The sequence below is a fragment of the Tachypleus tridentatus genome, chromosome 3 (genome assembly GCF_004210375.1).
Source record: "Tachypleus tridentatus isolate NWPU-2018 chromosome 3, ASM421037v1, whole genome shotgun sequence".
Taxonomy (NCBI): Eukaryota; Metazoa; Arthropoda; class Merostomata; order Xiphosura; family Limulidae; genus Tachypleus; species Tachypleus tridentatus.
The window spans coordinates 54,585,976-54,602,646 of NC_134827.1; the positions used below are offsets into that span (position 1 = coordinate 54,585,976).

General features: G+C 31.3%; 2 protein-coding genes across 5 annotated transcripts in view; one reads left to right on the forward strand and one right to left on the reverse strand.

Annotated features, from left to right (window-relative positions):
- LOC143246885 (CREB-regulated transcription coactivator 1-like) overlaps positions 1-7,505 on the reverse strand; it is a 29,096-nt gene extending 21,591 nt beyond the window's left edge. For 3 of the 4 annotated variants that reach the window (XM_076494139.1, XM_076494137.1, XM_076494138.1), the window contains exons 1-6: positions 7,275-7,505; positions 5,236-5,340; positions 4,871-4,996; positions 2,916-2,980; positions 1,572-1,657; positions 438-511 (exon numbers count right to left, since the gene is read on the reverse strand). In XM_076494139.1, coding sequence (XP_076350254.1) covers positions 438-511; positions 1,572-1,657; positions 2,916-2,980; positions 4,871-4,996; positions 5,236-5,340; positions 7,275-7,385 — 567 coding nt within the window. In that variant the 5' untranslated portion in view covers positions 7,386-7,505. Of the gene's footprint in view, positions 1-437; positions 512-1,571; positions 1,658-2,915; positions 2,981-4,870; positions 4,997-5,235; positions 5,341-7,031 lie in introns of all 4 variants that reach the window. The other variant, XM_076494140.1, reaches the window with a different exon arrangement.
- Positions 7,506-9,522: 2,017 nt separating this feature from the next.
- Positions 9,523-16,613, forward strand: LOC143245864 (HAUS augmin-like complex subunit 6). The gene is made up of 4 exons (XM_076492118.1): positions 9,523-9,679; positions 12,509-12,626; positions 14,417-14,512; positions 16,472-16,613. Exons 2-4 carry the CDS (start codon positions 12,514-12,516, stop codon positions 16,611-16,613), a joined length of 351 nt encoding a protein of 116 aa, XP_076348233.1. The 5' UTR covers positions 9,523-9,679; positions 12,509-12,513.
- The last annotated feature ends 58 nt before the right edge of the window (positions 16,614-16,671 follow it).

Sequence of the window (16,671 nt, forward strand, 5' to 3'; positions counted from 1 at the left end):
AAAAGCCATCTGCACTAGCTGTCCCTAATTTTAAACTTACACAATTCTCACCGCATACTGTGATTTCATCATAACTCTTACAACACACTCGTATCATCAAAGTTTAGAGAGATATTTTACATCCCAACCTTAGATAATTAACAGTCTGGCACAATACCCACTAAAACATATCCAGGATCACAAATGTTCTCTCTAAAGGAAGAAATAGTGTAAAAACAAAGTGAAGAATTGTACCGGCTGATCATCTTGAAATAAACTGGGCAAATAAAATTGTGCCACAAAAGTAGTTTTTGCTTCAAGTTTAAGCTGGGAAAAAAAAGAAAACTTAATTTAACAAGGAGCAGTTTGTTTTGGAGCTTGAAATGACATCTCTAATTCTGTTATATTCTACTTGAGTAACCTCTGCCATATCACCAAATAACAAAACATAAACTTACCTTCCTGGGGTCCCAGTGTTCCTTCACATGATTATTGTATGTGTCATGCATTATACCACCATCCATGTCATGGACTAAAAAAAATTTAATCAAAAACAAACAAGCTTAGATATTCTATTTAAGAAATATATGAAAAATAATACAAAATATGTTCAACTGTAACTGGAACAACTGATAACTCTAGAAATATAAAGAAACTAACCAATAGGTTTCATAGTTTACCACAAATATCTGATAATTTTAATCTAAAACAGTTAAGAGTTCCTAACTGTTGTTACAAAAGAAACATAAATACTGCATAACTTTTCATAACACCACTCAGTTCAATTTTTGTTTTTTGAACCAATTTCTGACAAAAATAAAACTTGAACTATTAATTTATTTCAACCATTATGTCAGGGTAGGAATGAAATAAATGAACTGTGAATTTTTTTTTAATAAAATGGTTTTACTTCCATTAGAGAGATAATACAGTCAAACCTCTGCCACAAGAGGCAGTACAGTGGCAAAGTATGTTTGAAAAGTACTTTGTGGGATTTCATTAAAAATACCTCAGTAATCCACAAATTATTACAACAAGTTTTGACAAGATAATAGGAATGTTGATCTTTCAAAACTAGTTGAATTTATGAATAATTTATTCATTTGTTGATGTGTTATTACAGTATTTTTAAGAGGAGTGTTTATATGCTATGTGCAATCTTGTGTCTCATGTGTTCATAAAGAAATGTTACTATATTTGTTAATTTCAGAATGATTATATTTTTCACCTCATAAATGACAAAATATTTCAAATTAGGCCTTTTTTTCAGAACTAATAAAATTTTACTGCCAATATAACACATTAAGCCACTATCAACATTGATTCTAAATAGTGTATTTGTCTTTCACATATCAACACTTACAACTAAGCACATCATTAAACAGGTGAAACATTCTGAAAAATGTGTGTGAAAATGGCCTAACTGTCAAGTAGATAACAAACTTAATGTTGCTAAGGTTTAAACTTGACAGTTTTTTTTCCCACAATACCCTAAGCACAAAATATGCACAACACTATCTAGAATGTTGATAAGTAAAAACAAAGTAAGCAGTAGTTATAAAGATAAATGGAATACTTTACAAAGTGTTTACCACGTCTCACTGGTGAAGTGTTAACTCCATACACGCTTTCTTGTAGATTCATTGCACTTTGGTGTAATGCAGAATCAGAGTTGGTTCTGAAAAATATATCAAATATTACACTTCTTCAAAATTCTTTACTAACAAATTAAATTATGAATAAAACCTCTGTAATACAGAGCTTGGGGTATGTTTTTAAAATTATATTCCTTTTGAGCTCAACAGTAAGTACAATCCAATTTCATTAAAATAGGTTAAAAAATTTAATGTTTTGGAGATAGAGCTACATAAAATCTAGCTGTAAACTTCACTCCATTTCTAACTTATCTTTTTAAGTAGTTTCTCAGCTAGGTTCAAATATATGAATAAACAGTAATTAATTTCTGTTAAAAGTGTAGTTATTATTATTCATAACTTATACTAAAACCACCCGAGAGACACATTTATAACTTTATTAACAGTGTACTACAGTCCAGCTGTTCTACAAGTCACGTAAATAGTAACCAATAAATGACACTGAAGTAGTACAATCACTTTAGATGTGAATTTAAAAGTTGTCCCAACTAAAAGCAAAAGACGTAATGTATTAAATTAATGAAAAAGAGACACACCCAACTCAATAACAACAGGTACATACACCAGCAAGTTTACTCTCAAGCAAAAAGCTTTAATTACTCGGAAAAATAATTAACCATGTACAGGTTTGAAAGTAATAATTTATCAACAATAAATCTAGAATTATTCTTTTAAAAATGCTGAACAATTTTATAAATTATTTAATATTACAAATTTAAGATAAGGAAGTACCTGAAACAAGGTTTCTCAAAGTTAATAAAAAAATTCTACAACAGAATTCTATTCATGAAGAGCTGATATTGTTATTTTGTGTATAGCAATGTAGGACTGAGGTGAGGATATTCTGGTTCAGCATTCTGATGTACTACACATGTATAATACAACTTTCAGAAAACAGTACCACTCATAATTTCATTAACTACATATCAGGTTTGAAATTAACTACTTACTTAAGGTATTATTCTTAAGAATAGATACCAAACCATATAAATTATCACGTAACAGAAATACCATCCCAGGTGTGTGATCCGAGCTTAACAATAAAAGTCCTCCAAAATGAGTTCAAAATGAAACAATGCATACAGAACTAAAAAACAACACACGCTAAAACCCAAGCTGATTCTCAGTATGCAGGTAATTTATGTAATTTTATCTCTTGTGAGATCTTGGCTTTATTTCTTTGTTTTACAAATATCCTCCCCTCATTATAGTGCACTTGAAAAAAACAACAGAAAATTACTATTATTTTATCTACTTTAACTTATTTCTGTAACACTATACCTTCTCCAATTAGTGTCTGGGGGTGGAGAGAGATATGCAGTTGATCCATAAGGGGAAACATCAATCTAGATGACAGGTTATGAAAATGAAACTAATAAAATGGTTTACATACATTTTTTGTAATAGCTAAACTCTAAGATAAAAGTGGAATATCCAATGTACATGTATTTAAATACAACATGTATGTTTTTATTGTTACAAAGCCACAATCAAATACAGGTTGTTTTTTTTCAAACTTATAAAAACAGCTTGAACATAACCTTTCAAAATCAATAGCCGTGTACTTATTTTTAATACCACTGTGCATGTTAAAGACAAATTTTCCTTATCAGGATGAGATAAAATTTGCTACACAGTTCATATTATATGGTTGATATACTGAAGAAAATGTTATGAATACAAATGAAACCAATCAATATTTATTCAAGTAAGATGTTACGTAAGCAAGCTGCATTCTAAATATAATGTGTGTGTGTGTGTGTGTGTGTGTGTGTGTGTGTGTGTGTGTGTGTGTGTGTGTGTGTGTGTCTATATGCATTTAACAGGCTTACATTTTCAACAGGAAGATATAATTATAGTTTCTTACAATTACACAGATGTCAGGTGTGGAATTTTGCACCACATGTGATACTTTAATTATATTTACTGGAAAGTACCTTATTTCATGAAAAGAAAACAACACATCACTACTTTGTGTTTGAAAAATGTACAAGGGCTGCACACAGCCTAAGTCAAACAGAGCTGTACTTTCTAAGAGGTTTGAATATTACAGGAGAGAGGTATACAGAAAATAAAAAAAATTTGATACATTCGTGGTCACTAACACAAAGTATTTTAACAAAGTTACACTTAAAAGTTTGTGAAACAGATTTTTAAAGTTTCAGTTATTACATCCATTAATTTAAACTGATAAAGTAAGATCACATTTTCATTGAATAATTTCAATATCCTGTTTCCGATTAAGTTTCACTATCTATGATAACACAGACAAAAGTTCACTCATGTCACATTACTAGGCCAACTGAGAGACCAAGCAAAGCATATGGCTCATGTATGACAAGAGGAATAGTGGAGATGACAGTTTTATCACAAGATGAAAATCATTTGCAGGTCGTAACATGAGCTGGGTAATTAATTACCTGTGAGCATCAATTACACTGATTAATGACAAGTAAAATAAATCATTAATAAATTATGATTAAAATTATTGTCATGAAAATAATCAGATCATGTTTCTGGTTATTATTGAGTGATTATTAGAGTTTCCAAGTATTACTGTTTTCAACTGTTCAAGCTACCCATGAATTATTATGACTCAAGAAATAAAATCAAAGTTGTAGTTTTTTTTTATTATTATTTGTAGTATTTTAACTGTCCACATAATACAAGTATTACCATTGCATTCATATGTTGGTAAACACAAATGGCTTCGCCTGTCACAGATATAGCCACTTGATTCAACACATTGGAAGTTTTATTTTATATGAGCCATCTCATTAGACTGATCGATTAGTTGAACGTAACCAATTAACAAGCCTAACAATTAACTGATTACCAAATCCCATTAACTGCCCAGCTGTTGATGTGACAAGAAGTTTATTTCTAATAAATGTAACAACATTGTACCATTCTCAATCTTCCCAAAATATTTCCTGTAACATGAAAAATATAGCAAAAATCATTTTATTCACTGACAAAGGCTATTAACACCATTCTTAAAGTATGAAAGCTCATGAAAACTAGTGTCCATCAAACAGAAGCACTAGTACGTGTATGTATGTGTGTTTACTGTAGGTCATGGCAAAAGAAGTGATTATAACCTAATCACAGATGAATTTCAATTTAACCTTAAAGACACGTCAGTAAACTATTGAAGGGACACAACATTAATGTATATTAAACACACACTAATGCATGATAACTTCCTGAAATACTTATGCAGCAAAAAAGGATACATGCTTCTGAAAAGGAAACTGTCTTGACCGATGAGGAGACGTCTGCCGACCTCGCTCTCTTTGTATTCTGTCAGATACAGCATGATCTTTTCCTTGCTTCATGTCCTCAAGACTGGTAAGAGCACTCTGGGAAAAACAAGCAGAAATACCTTATAATAATATCACAGTTAAAACTACTCTAGAAAATCACGTTTAACACACAACTTCAAAATGTAGAAATTCTTTTTCAGTAAAATGTTTGGTCATAGCTCAAGCTGAATTTACTTGGTAGTTAAAAATGAGATATTCTATTTTTCAGACACAATCGACATATACACGTTTAACGATAATAACATGTGCCCTTGAAATTAAATGTTGCTTCCCACCTGAAGGTCAATGCTGTTGTTTCCAATCTGGTTAACATTTGGAAGAGATCCACCTCTGTACGAGCCGAGAGTAGGACTGAGGTGAAGATACTGTGGTTGAGCATTCTGAAAACAGTGAAACTCATTTTAAAAATAGTGCAATTCATTTCTTTGGAAATTAATAAAGATTAATGTTACCTCAGTTTTGTTATAAACAAAGTATAACTTATTTACTGGGTTTACGTCATACTTAAGTTACTTTCTGAATGTCTACTCTTAATCACTGACGTTTCAATTACAGAAACGCTTATGACATTCATAATTTAAAAACAAAAATGCTTAAGAGAGACAACATAAAACACTCTGGATGAAATAAGTAATGGCATAAGAGACAGAAAAAAATCGAAGAATAAACACGTCAGCTATATATAAAACTCAAACAAACCTGTTGAACATGGGTATGGCAGTTATTAGGGGTTGAAAAAATTTATAACTTGTTTCAACTGTATTCATTCAGAAAACTTTGAAAAAAGAGTCAAAATGTTAGGTTAACAACTTGTCCAGATGTACCTCTACTCAAATGCCATTGTATTATTGAAGATACAGACAGTCAAAGTAGAGAATTTTCATAATTTGTTGGTCATGTGACAATACACCTGAAGTTTTTAGTTTTTAAAGGTTTATTTTGAAATAAAAAAGAGTTAAAATTTGAAAAAAACAACAACTTTGAATCATAACATACATCATAATATTAATTTCTTTCATATGCACTGTTCATAAAGGTGCTCAATTAAATATTGAATGTTAACATAGTGAATCGTACAGAAAACTGTTTGAAGGGGCTCCCATTGCAAAAAGGTTAATAAGAGCTTCCAGGTGATAGTAAAAAAAAAATGTATAAAATCAATCACAACATATCCATTATATCCAGTACTTGTGAGGCTCTTTAAGCCAGTTTAGTTACAATATATATCACAGTGAAACTCTATTTATTTTAGGAAATTACAAGAACAACAAAGTGTTACAATGTTAATTGGATTTTTAATAATTTCATTTTACTGCACATCCAAGTTATGGATTTTATTATTACTATATAAATAAATAAAACTTATTTTTAATTTTTCATCTTAAATTTTTCTTGTTCTGAATTTATGATGCAAATAACATTAACAAAAAATGTTAACAATAGAATTGGAAACATTTCCAAATACATATCAATCTTAGAAGAAATGCACTTTTACTAGTAATTTGGAGTATTATACTGATTTTTTTTTCTTGTAACAGTTAAGAAAAAGTTCTAGTTCAGAAAAAAGAAACTAATATTTTTCTTTCCATGTACAATAATTTAGTTTTCAAAATAACATAATTATTTTAAGTTTTAATTTATACCAGGATAATATGATTATAAACAACGTGACTCTAACTAACAACTTACATACTAAACTACATACAATTTTCTACACTAAACACACTCTGTTGTTTATCCACTCTGATTCCTAGGCTTGTATAAAACTCATGATGAGGTGTGCGTAAATATTACATTTTGTTACATAAAAAAATAAAACTGTATTACACAACGGTTAAAAGTTACAAAAGCAGAACAGTGGCTGTAAACATATTATTTACTATAGTACTATCAGTATTACACCTGTATTGATCAACAAATCTTAACTTTACAAAATGTCAACCCAATTTGCATCACAATAACACGAACTCGGTAAGCCAGAACTACTATCTCACAGAGTCCGTGTTACTGTTACTCTGTAGCACCTATAGACTATAAAACCAATATCAAAGCATAATAAAACAATAATTACGCTTTTCCTTTTCCTTTTTTTATTATATCTCGTCCAGTTCACAGTAAAAGTTGCCTTAGAGGATTCCTAACTAACCCGTCATTTACACTGTTAGGCTTAACGGCACCACCAACACTGTGATTAATATAATTAATTTAGGCGTTAAGTCTATTACGTTAAGCCTAAGTTCTTAGCCCTAACTAAGGCGTTAAGAACGTTTCGTTAAGTTCGTCTATGGAGTACACCAGCTAAATAAAAACTCACCCTCGTAGCTCCCATCACTTCACGCATCACTTGCTCAAAAGCAGCAGTCTCCTCTGCTTGTTTTTGATTGTGAAGTGCTATTTTTTCACTAAACTTTCTTGGATTAGCCATAATGAATTATATTTACCACAAAGTTTAATTATCTTCTCAGCATTCTTACAACCATCAAATCACTCCAATAAAAAACATTGCTCATTGCCTTTTTGATTTCCAAGGACTACCGCGTGATGGCGCTTTTCTACCTGTCAAATATGTGTATATGCGCGTGTGTGTGATTGTGTCATATGTTTTCATCTTTGGATTCTTCGGTTAAAAACTAACAATGTGATTACTGTGAGCTTAAGTATTTCGTTATATTGTGAATATTTGTACATAACAATAATAATCACCAATATTATGAAAGCTTACTAATGTATCAGACCATCTATAATAATAATTAGGTGTTTAAGCTGAGGTTATTACAAGATTTGCGTTATTTTATTTCAACATTGTACTCACATCGTATGCAATAATTAACGTATCATATTGAAACGAAACACCAGTAGTGAGATACTAAACATAAAATATTTATTTTCTTATTATTTTGTTTATGTTCCCTCTTTTCTTGTGAACAGTTGTTCCGTGTGTGTGTGGATATTCTGTTTGTTTTACAACTAACACATATTTTAGTTTTGGCTTTTGGCACTTAAGCATTTACCGTACGACTGTCACTTCATAAGCACCCTGCATAACAACTTGTAAATAAAACTTATCCAAACAATAAAACTAATAAATTTACTTGCCAGAATTTTATAAGGTAATTTTTAAACTAATTTTATCATTTAGTTAGTTAGTTAGTTATCACCATTAGATTCCATCTAGGAACATAGGGCCGCAATCGCTTGCGGATTCTTCAACAAGTATTTAAGTGAGTAGGTTGTTAGCCCGCTGCACCGAGCCGTCCCTAATTTAGCAGTGTAAGACTAGAGGGAAGGCAGCTAGTCATCACCACCCACCGCCAACTCTTGGGGTACTCTTTTACCAACGAATAGTGGGATTGACCGTCACATTATAACGACCCCACGGCTGGGAGGGCGAGCATGTTGAGCGCGACGCGGGCGCGAACCCGCGACCCTTGGATTACGAGTCGCACGCCTTACGCGCTTGGTCATGCCAGGCCAATTTTATCATTTAATTAATAAATAAAACAAATAAAGTATATGAAATTTTGTTATTAAAAAACGTATAAAACATATTAGGATCTATCAATTTAAATTAGCATAACAGAAAATATTAGCTTCATTCAAAAAAATAAAACTTTCCTCAGTATTTTATGTACAGTGGTTTGTCTCTTTTGCTGAATGTAGCGCAAAACTACTTAAAGGCTTTATTTGCTAGGCTTCTTTATTTCAAAGATGATATATTAGACTCTGAAAGTGTGTGTGTGTTGTTGTTTTATAGCAAAGCCACATCGGGGATATCTACTGTGTCCGACGACGAGAATCGAACCTCTGATTTTAGCGTTGTAAATCCGTAGATTTACCGCTGTTACATCGAGGAACGACACTATAAGGAAATTAACATCATCTATCACTAACACTGTCATAAAATACCGACAATAGCACAACATGGTGAACAATTATTAACATATTCATTACCAGGACCTGTGTAGGAAAATTTTGTCTTTGGGCAAAATAAATGGGATAAGAAATAATCTCTGTGAAATTATATATGTAAAAAACAGCTGTTATGGGTAGAGAAAGCACAATGTAGAGGAGTTTTAGTAAAACCCGACAAACCCAATTACTTTAAACGTCCTCTTTAAATGTTGAAGCGACGTTTTTGTATATTTAGCTACAAATAGGTATCAGGAGATTTCATGTAAAACAACTGGCGAGTTTTATTAGAATTGAAAATTAAGTATGATAAGTAGTGCGAAATTGTAGAATGAATAAAACTTGTAGTTTTATACACATGGGATGAAGGAATAAAGAAATAGTTATGTTTTCATTTGTCAGGGAGAGGCAATTGTTCACCTCCTCATGGCCACTATTAACCCAATTGCAATACTATATGAGTACGGTTTTCTTTTAAATGAAGTAATATACAGATATATTAGTGATGTCGAGAAACCCCCTTGTTGAGAAATTTATATGCAAAAACGGCTCGTTTTTGCATATAAATTCTCAACAAGGGGTTTCTCGACATCACTAATATACGAGTGGGCTTGTTCTGGTGAATATAAATATACAACTAGATGTTATAAATTACAAACATTTTGGAAATAATAAGAACAACGAGAGACAGGGATCAATGAAAGGCAATTCTCACCAACGCCCGAGATAAGCAGGATACCCAGAGAGAAAATTACAAGAGAAAACTACGGTTAAAAACAATTTTTGTAGGGCGCTATCTATAATGTTATGGTGAGTTAGAGAGTATGAAATTGGCGGTTTCTTTCGTTATAATAGAATGTGTGGGAAGAAAAGTATTAAATTTTAAGTATAATTAGTGTAGTATTAATGGCATGTTTTTGTATATTATTTTGAAGGTAAGCTAGTTTTCAATCGATTTCATTTTGTCAACGTAAAATATGTGAGTTTAATATTGATTGATGCTAATAGCTGTATCTTACAAAACAAATTAGAACATTAAGGTTCTGATGTTGGACATGTAAAAACTACGAGTAAAAAAATTTGAAAAATAATTTCCAAGGTAAAAGTTACTTTGTTAAACGTGTCAACTTCAACTTTCGTTTGAGTTAGCTTGATGGAATCTAACTCTCAGTTGGTTATGATTATTCCTTAATTAAGTAATATGTGATAAAATTTAATTTAATCTTATTGTTTTAAGTTGAATATCGTAATTGAAAACTGAACTTTTAAAATTAAACGTAAAGTTCGAGGTGGTACTGAAGTTAAATTTATAGTATAGAGTCAGTACAACTAAGTTTAATTTCCAGTCGTCATATTTATATGATTATAAAACTTGAAAAGTTGAAATTTGATATGCTGATGATTCAATAATACAACCAGTAGCAGTAAATAAAGTATGAATTTAACAGCTGTTAATATACTGGTCTAGACCATTGTATTGTCAATTGTACTCGTTTGTATTCATTTATAGATTAATGTTAAACAGTTTAAAACAGGATACCTACTGATATTTAAGAAAACACAGCAATAAAGAAAAGTTAAAAATATTTAAATATTAACCATAATATTATTCTCATAAATTATACAAACATAATTTTATAGTTTCATTTCTACATAATAAGGTGTTCATTTGCTGGTTTTTACTATGAATTGTAATACTAGTCCTATATCTATAAATCACAGTATGATCCTTATAAGACATTTATCCTGCCACCTTTTGAACTCCATCATTCAATGCTGTAGCTCCTATTAGAGTTGAAAGCAAACTGTTCCTATATTTTAAACCTGTATACTCTATTCTAACTACCTTCAATTCTGTATTAAAAAAATGAATTTTTAGGTTGCAGACTTCTGAGAATCATACAAAATTCACTCATGTTTCCCTGAGCTTTTCTTATCAATAAACATTTCAAGAAATTGTATCTTATTCCCGTACAATAGTTTTTTCCAACCTGCATTCATCTTTTCCTTGGACTTTTTTTTACAGTTTAACACTAATTTTTATTCACGATAATTAACATCTCCAGTGACATTTTGTAAAATAATCTGATGACCCCCTGAGGCTTATATTCAATATTTCTGTGTTCCTAATCTGACATCATGTTGTTGATAGCAGTTCTTTCCATAAAGTGGTCATCCTTTTTGGAAAATAAAATTGTCTTTACTGAAGCTTAGTGTGGCTTTTCCAAGTCTTAAACCTATGTTTTAATGTTTTGAAAAAAAAAAAAGGACAACTTTTAGGGATCAAATAATTCTTTATTGTCCACAGATTCAGAGTTGGATATTTTGTAACTTTGGCCTCTGTTTCTATAATGTGTAGGTTACTTACACGTAAAAGCTATAAAATTTAATTTGCATGTATGAATCCAGTCTAAAATAGTTTTAAATACTTAAGTGTTTTAATTAATTCCACATCTAAAGTTAGATGAAATTTTTTTTAATCATCTTAAATTTATGAAACAAATATATTAGATGCATAATCAAAACATCAGTTTAAGTATTAAGAAAAATTGATATATACTGAAGAAATGTCTTCTTTGTCAACAATGATTTTATTGTTTGAAATGCCACTTGTTTGTTGTGGAGAACAGTTAGAAGAATAAACAGGGAATGAAAAAAAAATTGTATTCTGGATAGGGAAGAGCTTATAAAAGATGTAGATATCTGTGAAAATGATTTAAGTATGTTAAAGTCAAAGCTCGGCATGGCCAGGTGGGTTAAGGCATTTGACTCGTAATCTGAGGACCATGGGTTTGAATCCCCATCTCGCCAAACGTGCTCTTCCTTTCAGCCATGAGGGCACAATAATGTGATGGTCAATTCTACTGTTTGTTGGTAAAAGAGTAGCCCAAGAGTTGGCGGTGGGTGGTGATGACTAGCTACCTTACCTCTAGACTTACACTGCTAAATTAGGGACGGCTAGTGCAGATAGTCCTTGAGTAGTTTTGCATGAAATTGAAACCAAAATGTATTAAACCTGACATTAAAAGGAATACACATATCTTTTAAGGCTTAACTAAAACAATATCAAACCAGTTTTTGTTACTTTCACATGATTTGAAATGAATACTTTCAAAAACTGAGCTGTAAACAGGTTTAATGAAGACCTGAAGTACAGATGTTGTCCGAAGAATCTGTCAGTTTTCCATTTGTAGAATGAAACAACTTCCACATATTTTATGTTTTTGTTCTCCTGAATTTTTAAATTGTGATTGTATGAATCCATGTTTTGAATTTGGTCTTTCTATTAACAAATATATTATTATTCATTGTACATTTTTGTGGTCACTTAAAAGTTTAAAAAGATTTCAAGTAATAAATAATGTTCTGTCTACCTGCTATGGTATATATGTATGTCAGTTGTGTTCTGAAACACTGAACTTAACATCAGATAATGTTCTGTCTACCTGCTTTGGTATATGTGTATATCAGTTGTGTTCTGCAACACTTAAGTTGGCTGAAGTGTAAGAAAACTAATGAATATGAAAACATTATTTTTATTTGAGCATTCTATCTCTGATATCTTGAAATTCTTACAAATGTATAAACTTATAACCAATGGTTGACTGATTAATTTATATATGTTCACTTTTTAAGCAGGTACTATGGATGTGACAAGTTCAAGTTCCAGCAGAAATCAAGTCTTCTTTACCAACTTACTTTTACTTGGGTTTGATCCTGTTGGAATGGAAAAGAAACATAAGATCTGTTTTAAAAGGTAGTATGACTTGGCTCTTGGCCAGGTGGACTCATGCTACATCTTTATCTCGCGCTTATTATACCAACACTTACAAGGTTTCACACCTCATGGCTGCTGTGCACTAAAATCATACTGATCAAACTATTCTGTATGTTTAAATTTTGGATTTCATGACTCCTGTTTCAAGAAATTATGCATGATCTAACACACACTGACTCTTACATGTTAGAGAAAAAAATTGTCATTGGTTGGTTTCTCTGAGCTATATGAATGTCCGTAAGCTTTCACAAACTATTATTTTGTATTACTAGTAACCAGAAAATAAGGTCATTTTATGAAATACCAATATTTTGTGTATTTTAGTGTAAAGAAGGATTTGTAATCATGGAAAGGAACAAAATTGATTAAAAAAAAAAAAAAAGAAGAAAGAGGTCATCCAGTATAACCTGTGTATTAACTAATGTCATTAAAACCATGCTGTTGTAACTGTTGTCATCCAGTCCTAGATAGTCAGAAAACCAGGAAAGTGGTGAGGGGGCACACACCTGTGAATTTGTTTGAAGGACATTTACACCCATATGAATGGTTTAGTGTAGATTTAGTTAAGAAAGGTGCTACAAACCTTATATGACTGGCTTCAGCATGAAAACTTCTATGTAACCCCTATGAATAGAAATAAGGGGTATACCAGAATATTTCTTTGGTCAGTTAGGGACTACAATCAAATGCTAAGCTTCAGTAATGTGTTGATTATTTATTGCTCTATATATTTTATCACATAAAGCCTTCATTATATGAACTATCATCAACAGTATTATGTAAAAATGGTTCATAAACTGATATAGATAAGATTTGTTTACACCATGTCTAACTTTACTAATTCATATTAGAAACTTTTTCTAATATTTTAAAACAATGCTGCTAAGTCAGCTGAGTGAGATGTTTTATACTAGAGGTTCCAATACATTTAGCTTGGGGTCACCTTCCCCCAAGATTTTAAGTGACCACTGACATATATAATGACTTAATATAAATTTTAAATAGAAACTTTCGTATGTTTTATTGTTACTGCAGTTTGTATTTTGAAGGATAAATATTGTCATGTTTTTCTTTTCAATGGACATTATTTTCCTCAAAAATATTTCATTGTTCAGTGTTGAAGTTCTAAAGAGTATAGAGCCTTCATTACCTAAAACTGTCTCATGGACCCCAGTTTGGAAACCACTGTTTTAACCCATGCTGCAATATGGTGTTTTAAGAACATTACTTTCTGTGTGAATTTTCAAAATTTGTTGTTCTTGGTTCTGTACTTTATCAAAACATTGAATATGTCGCGAATCTAACATTACAGGTTACGTTGGCACTGGCATGTCATGTATAGTTTTATATTCTATATTGACCCTAATAAAGTACGGTCGTGTCTAATATCACAGACTGTGTTGACCTCTGGTTCGGTGTTGCCATGTCTGATGTCGCAGATTGTGTTGACCTCTGGTTCGGTGTTGCCATGTCTGATGTCGCAGATTGTGTTGACCTCTGGTTCGGTGTTGCCATGTCTAATGTCGCAGTTGAATCTTCTACTATAACCATTGTTAAGTTACTGGTTATAGAATACAGAAATCACACTCGGGTTAAAGTGTTTATTATTAGCAGTCCCATAAGTATTCAAGTTTTATGTAATATGTAGTCGTGACATTACACGTATTTAAACCATTTTGAGTATACAATTTAGAAAAATACTCAATATTCATGTGTTAGATGTCAGATACATGTTTTTGTTATTTTTAACATGTACTTCCCCACAACAGAGACATGTTCCAGCTTCCAAACATACGTGCTTTCCAAGTGGTATCTCATTTCTTGTTCACTAAACTTGATCCACAGACCAGCAAAGATGTTTTCAGGTAAGGTAGTATTGTTACGTTTATTTTTTGCTGATTTTCTTGTACATATATTTAAAACAGTAGTAAACTAAATGTATACTATAATTTCTTTTTCTATTGGATCATAGGAATCTCACACCTAAAATTAACTAGCCAATTTATTTGATCATTTTTAACTGCTACAGATTTTGGTCCCTTCACTCTAAACATTGCAATGATCACTTTTAACAGTATGATAGTGAATTACTTCAATAATCATTTTATCCACTGGTGTTTGAACAGTGACTCAGGATATCATAATTAAGTTTCAGGAAGTAAAACATTTAAACTTCTAGTGCGATGTATGTTTTGTGTAGTCTGTGGGTAAGTGGAGGCAGCTTGAATTACACTATGTAACAACATTTTTAATTTTCCTTCTTCCTGAACAGAAAGTCTTATTTCTCAATAACTTAAGCCTAAAGTAAATGTAAAAGACCTATTTTTTTTTTTTTTTTTCAATAACGAAAACATGATGGGAGACTATATTTGGGGGCTGATACATGAAAGTGATTTACATTACAGTCGCAAATCTCGAAAAACTACTCACTTCTAAACATTTTTGTATAACTTTAGTATAAATACATGTAAATCTTGATTCATATGTTGTTTTATTCCGACCTTGTGTAAATGAAAATGTGCAAATTTGCCTGTTTTTACTTAGAAAATAGATTAATTTCTAAATTTCATAATCCAGGTCACTAAAGCAAAGTTTGAAGTGAATAATGGTCATTTTCTGTACTTTTACAACACAAGCAATTAAGAAATAACACATACTATCCAGGAACAAAATTTGTGTTACATAATGTAGTCTTCCTGTACAAGTGTTTGCTACAATCACACACACACAACTCGCAGACAATAAGCAACCTGTTGGACAGTCCAGGCCATCCCATTTACCATACTAAACCCTAAAATGAAATATTGTGAAACATAGTTGTGGAGATTAACTAACCCTATAAATGTTCATATAAACTGCAGTCAAATATACAACTGGTTCATCAACATGCTGTGACCACAGGTGTTCTGTCTATTGCTAAATAATTCATGTTTACGATGACGTTACATAAATTACGTCCCGTTTGTTGTTTTATAGTGGTGTTACTTGTGCATGCTTACAGGAATTTCATTACACAGATTGTTTTATTGGCTAGCTTGTTCATTATGACACAAGTCCTTGAGTAAATTGGTGTCACAAGATTGTTTTGTACTTTGAATAATGTGCTTACATAAACATTTCACACTTATCACTCGTGTTGAAGTTTGGTTTTGTTGCTAAGTTAATGTATGCTTTCTTGTTTTGTTTTATTTTAAGTAATCATATTACCCTCCAGTAAATAAATAAATGAAACTATTTCTGGTCAGTCGTGCCATCATTTACCAGAGAGATAATAGAATGCCTCATTTTCTCTTTTTCTTTTCAAGTTTTGTCAAAAGTTCTACTTGAATTTGAAGTTAATGTATGTATAATGAAATACTATAGTGGAAAGATTACATGCAAACTTTTATTTTACACCTAATTCAGTTGCATGAGGTGGTATTTTAGTTTATAGTTTAAAGGTTTACAGCAGTATTAATTCAAGAAGCTAAGCCTACATCATGTCAGAGAAATTTAAAAATTTCATTGACTGGCAATGTGTGTGGGTGAATTAGCAGCTGCATATCATCTTTGATAGCATTTTTAAGCTGTTACTCAGCAGAAGTATGGGTATGTGTATGTCTGTTTATATTTGACAAACTGATGAATCAATTGTCACCAAACCTTGTGTGTGTTTATTTACTTATATGTACCTTTAGACTCTACCCACATGTCAGTCCTCGAGAACCACAGGTAATTCAAGTAGTTCTTGTTAAACAGTATCATAAAATTGGATTTTTGTAGAGTTTTGTATAGTTTGTTTGTTTTTAACTTTATTTCGACACTAATCATCATGACTCCTTCAGAACTTGTTGGCCAACGCTTGACAAGAAAGATGAACAGGAGTTTAGAAAAGCTTGTTATAACTGGTTGACTAAAATAAATCGGCACGCTTTGACTCGTCCATCTGTTTTGATATTAAGCAAGACAAAATTTAAATACAAGTGATTCTAACATATATCTGGAAATTTAAAATGATAGGTTTGTGTAAATAAATTATAATTAC

Excerpts from the sequence above, each read along its gene's own strand:
- LOC143245864 (XM_076492118.1), top strand. The coding sequence starts at position 12,514 with ATGGATGTGACAAGTTCAAGTTCCAGCAGAAATCAAGTCTTCTTTACC. Across the intron at positions 12,627-14,416 it reads CATAAGATCTGTTTTAAAAG|AGACATGTTCCAGCTTCCAA; the intron begins GTAGTATGACTT and ends TCCCCACAACAG. Across the intron at positions 14,513-16,471 it reads ACCAGCAAAGATGTTTTCAG|AACTTGTTGGCCAACGCTTG; the intron begins GTAAGGTAGTAT and ends TGACTCCTTCAG.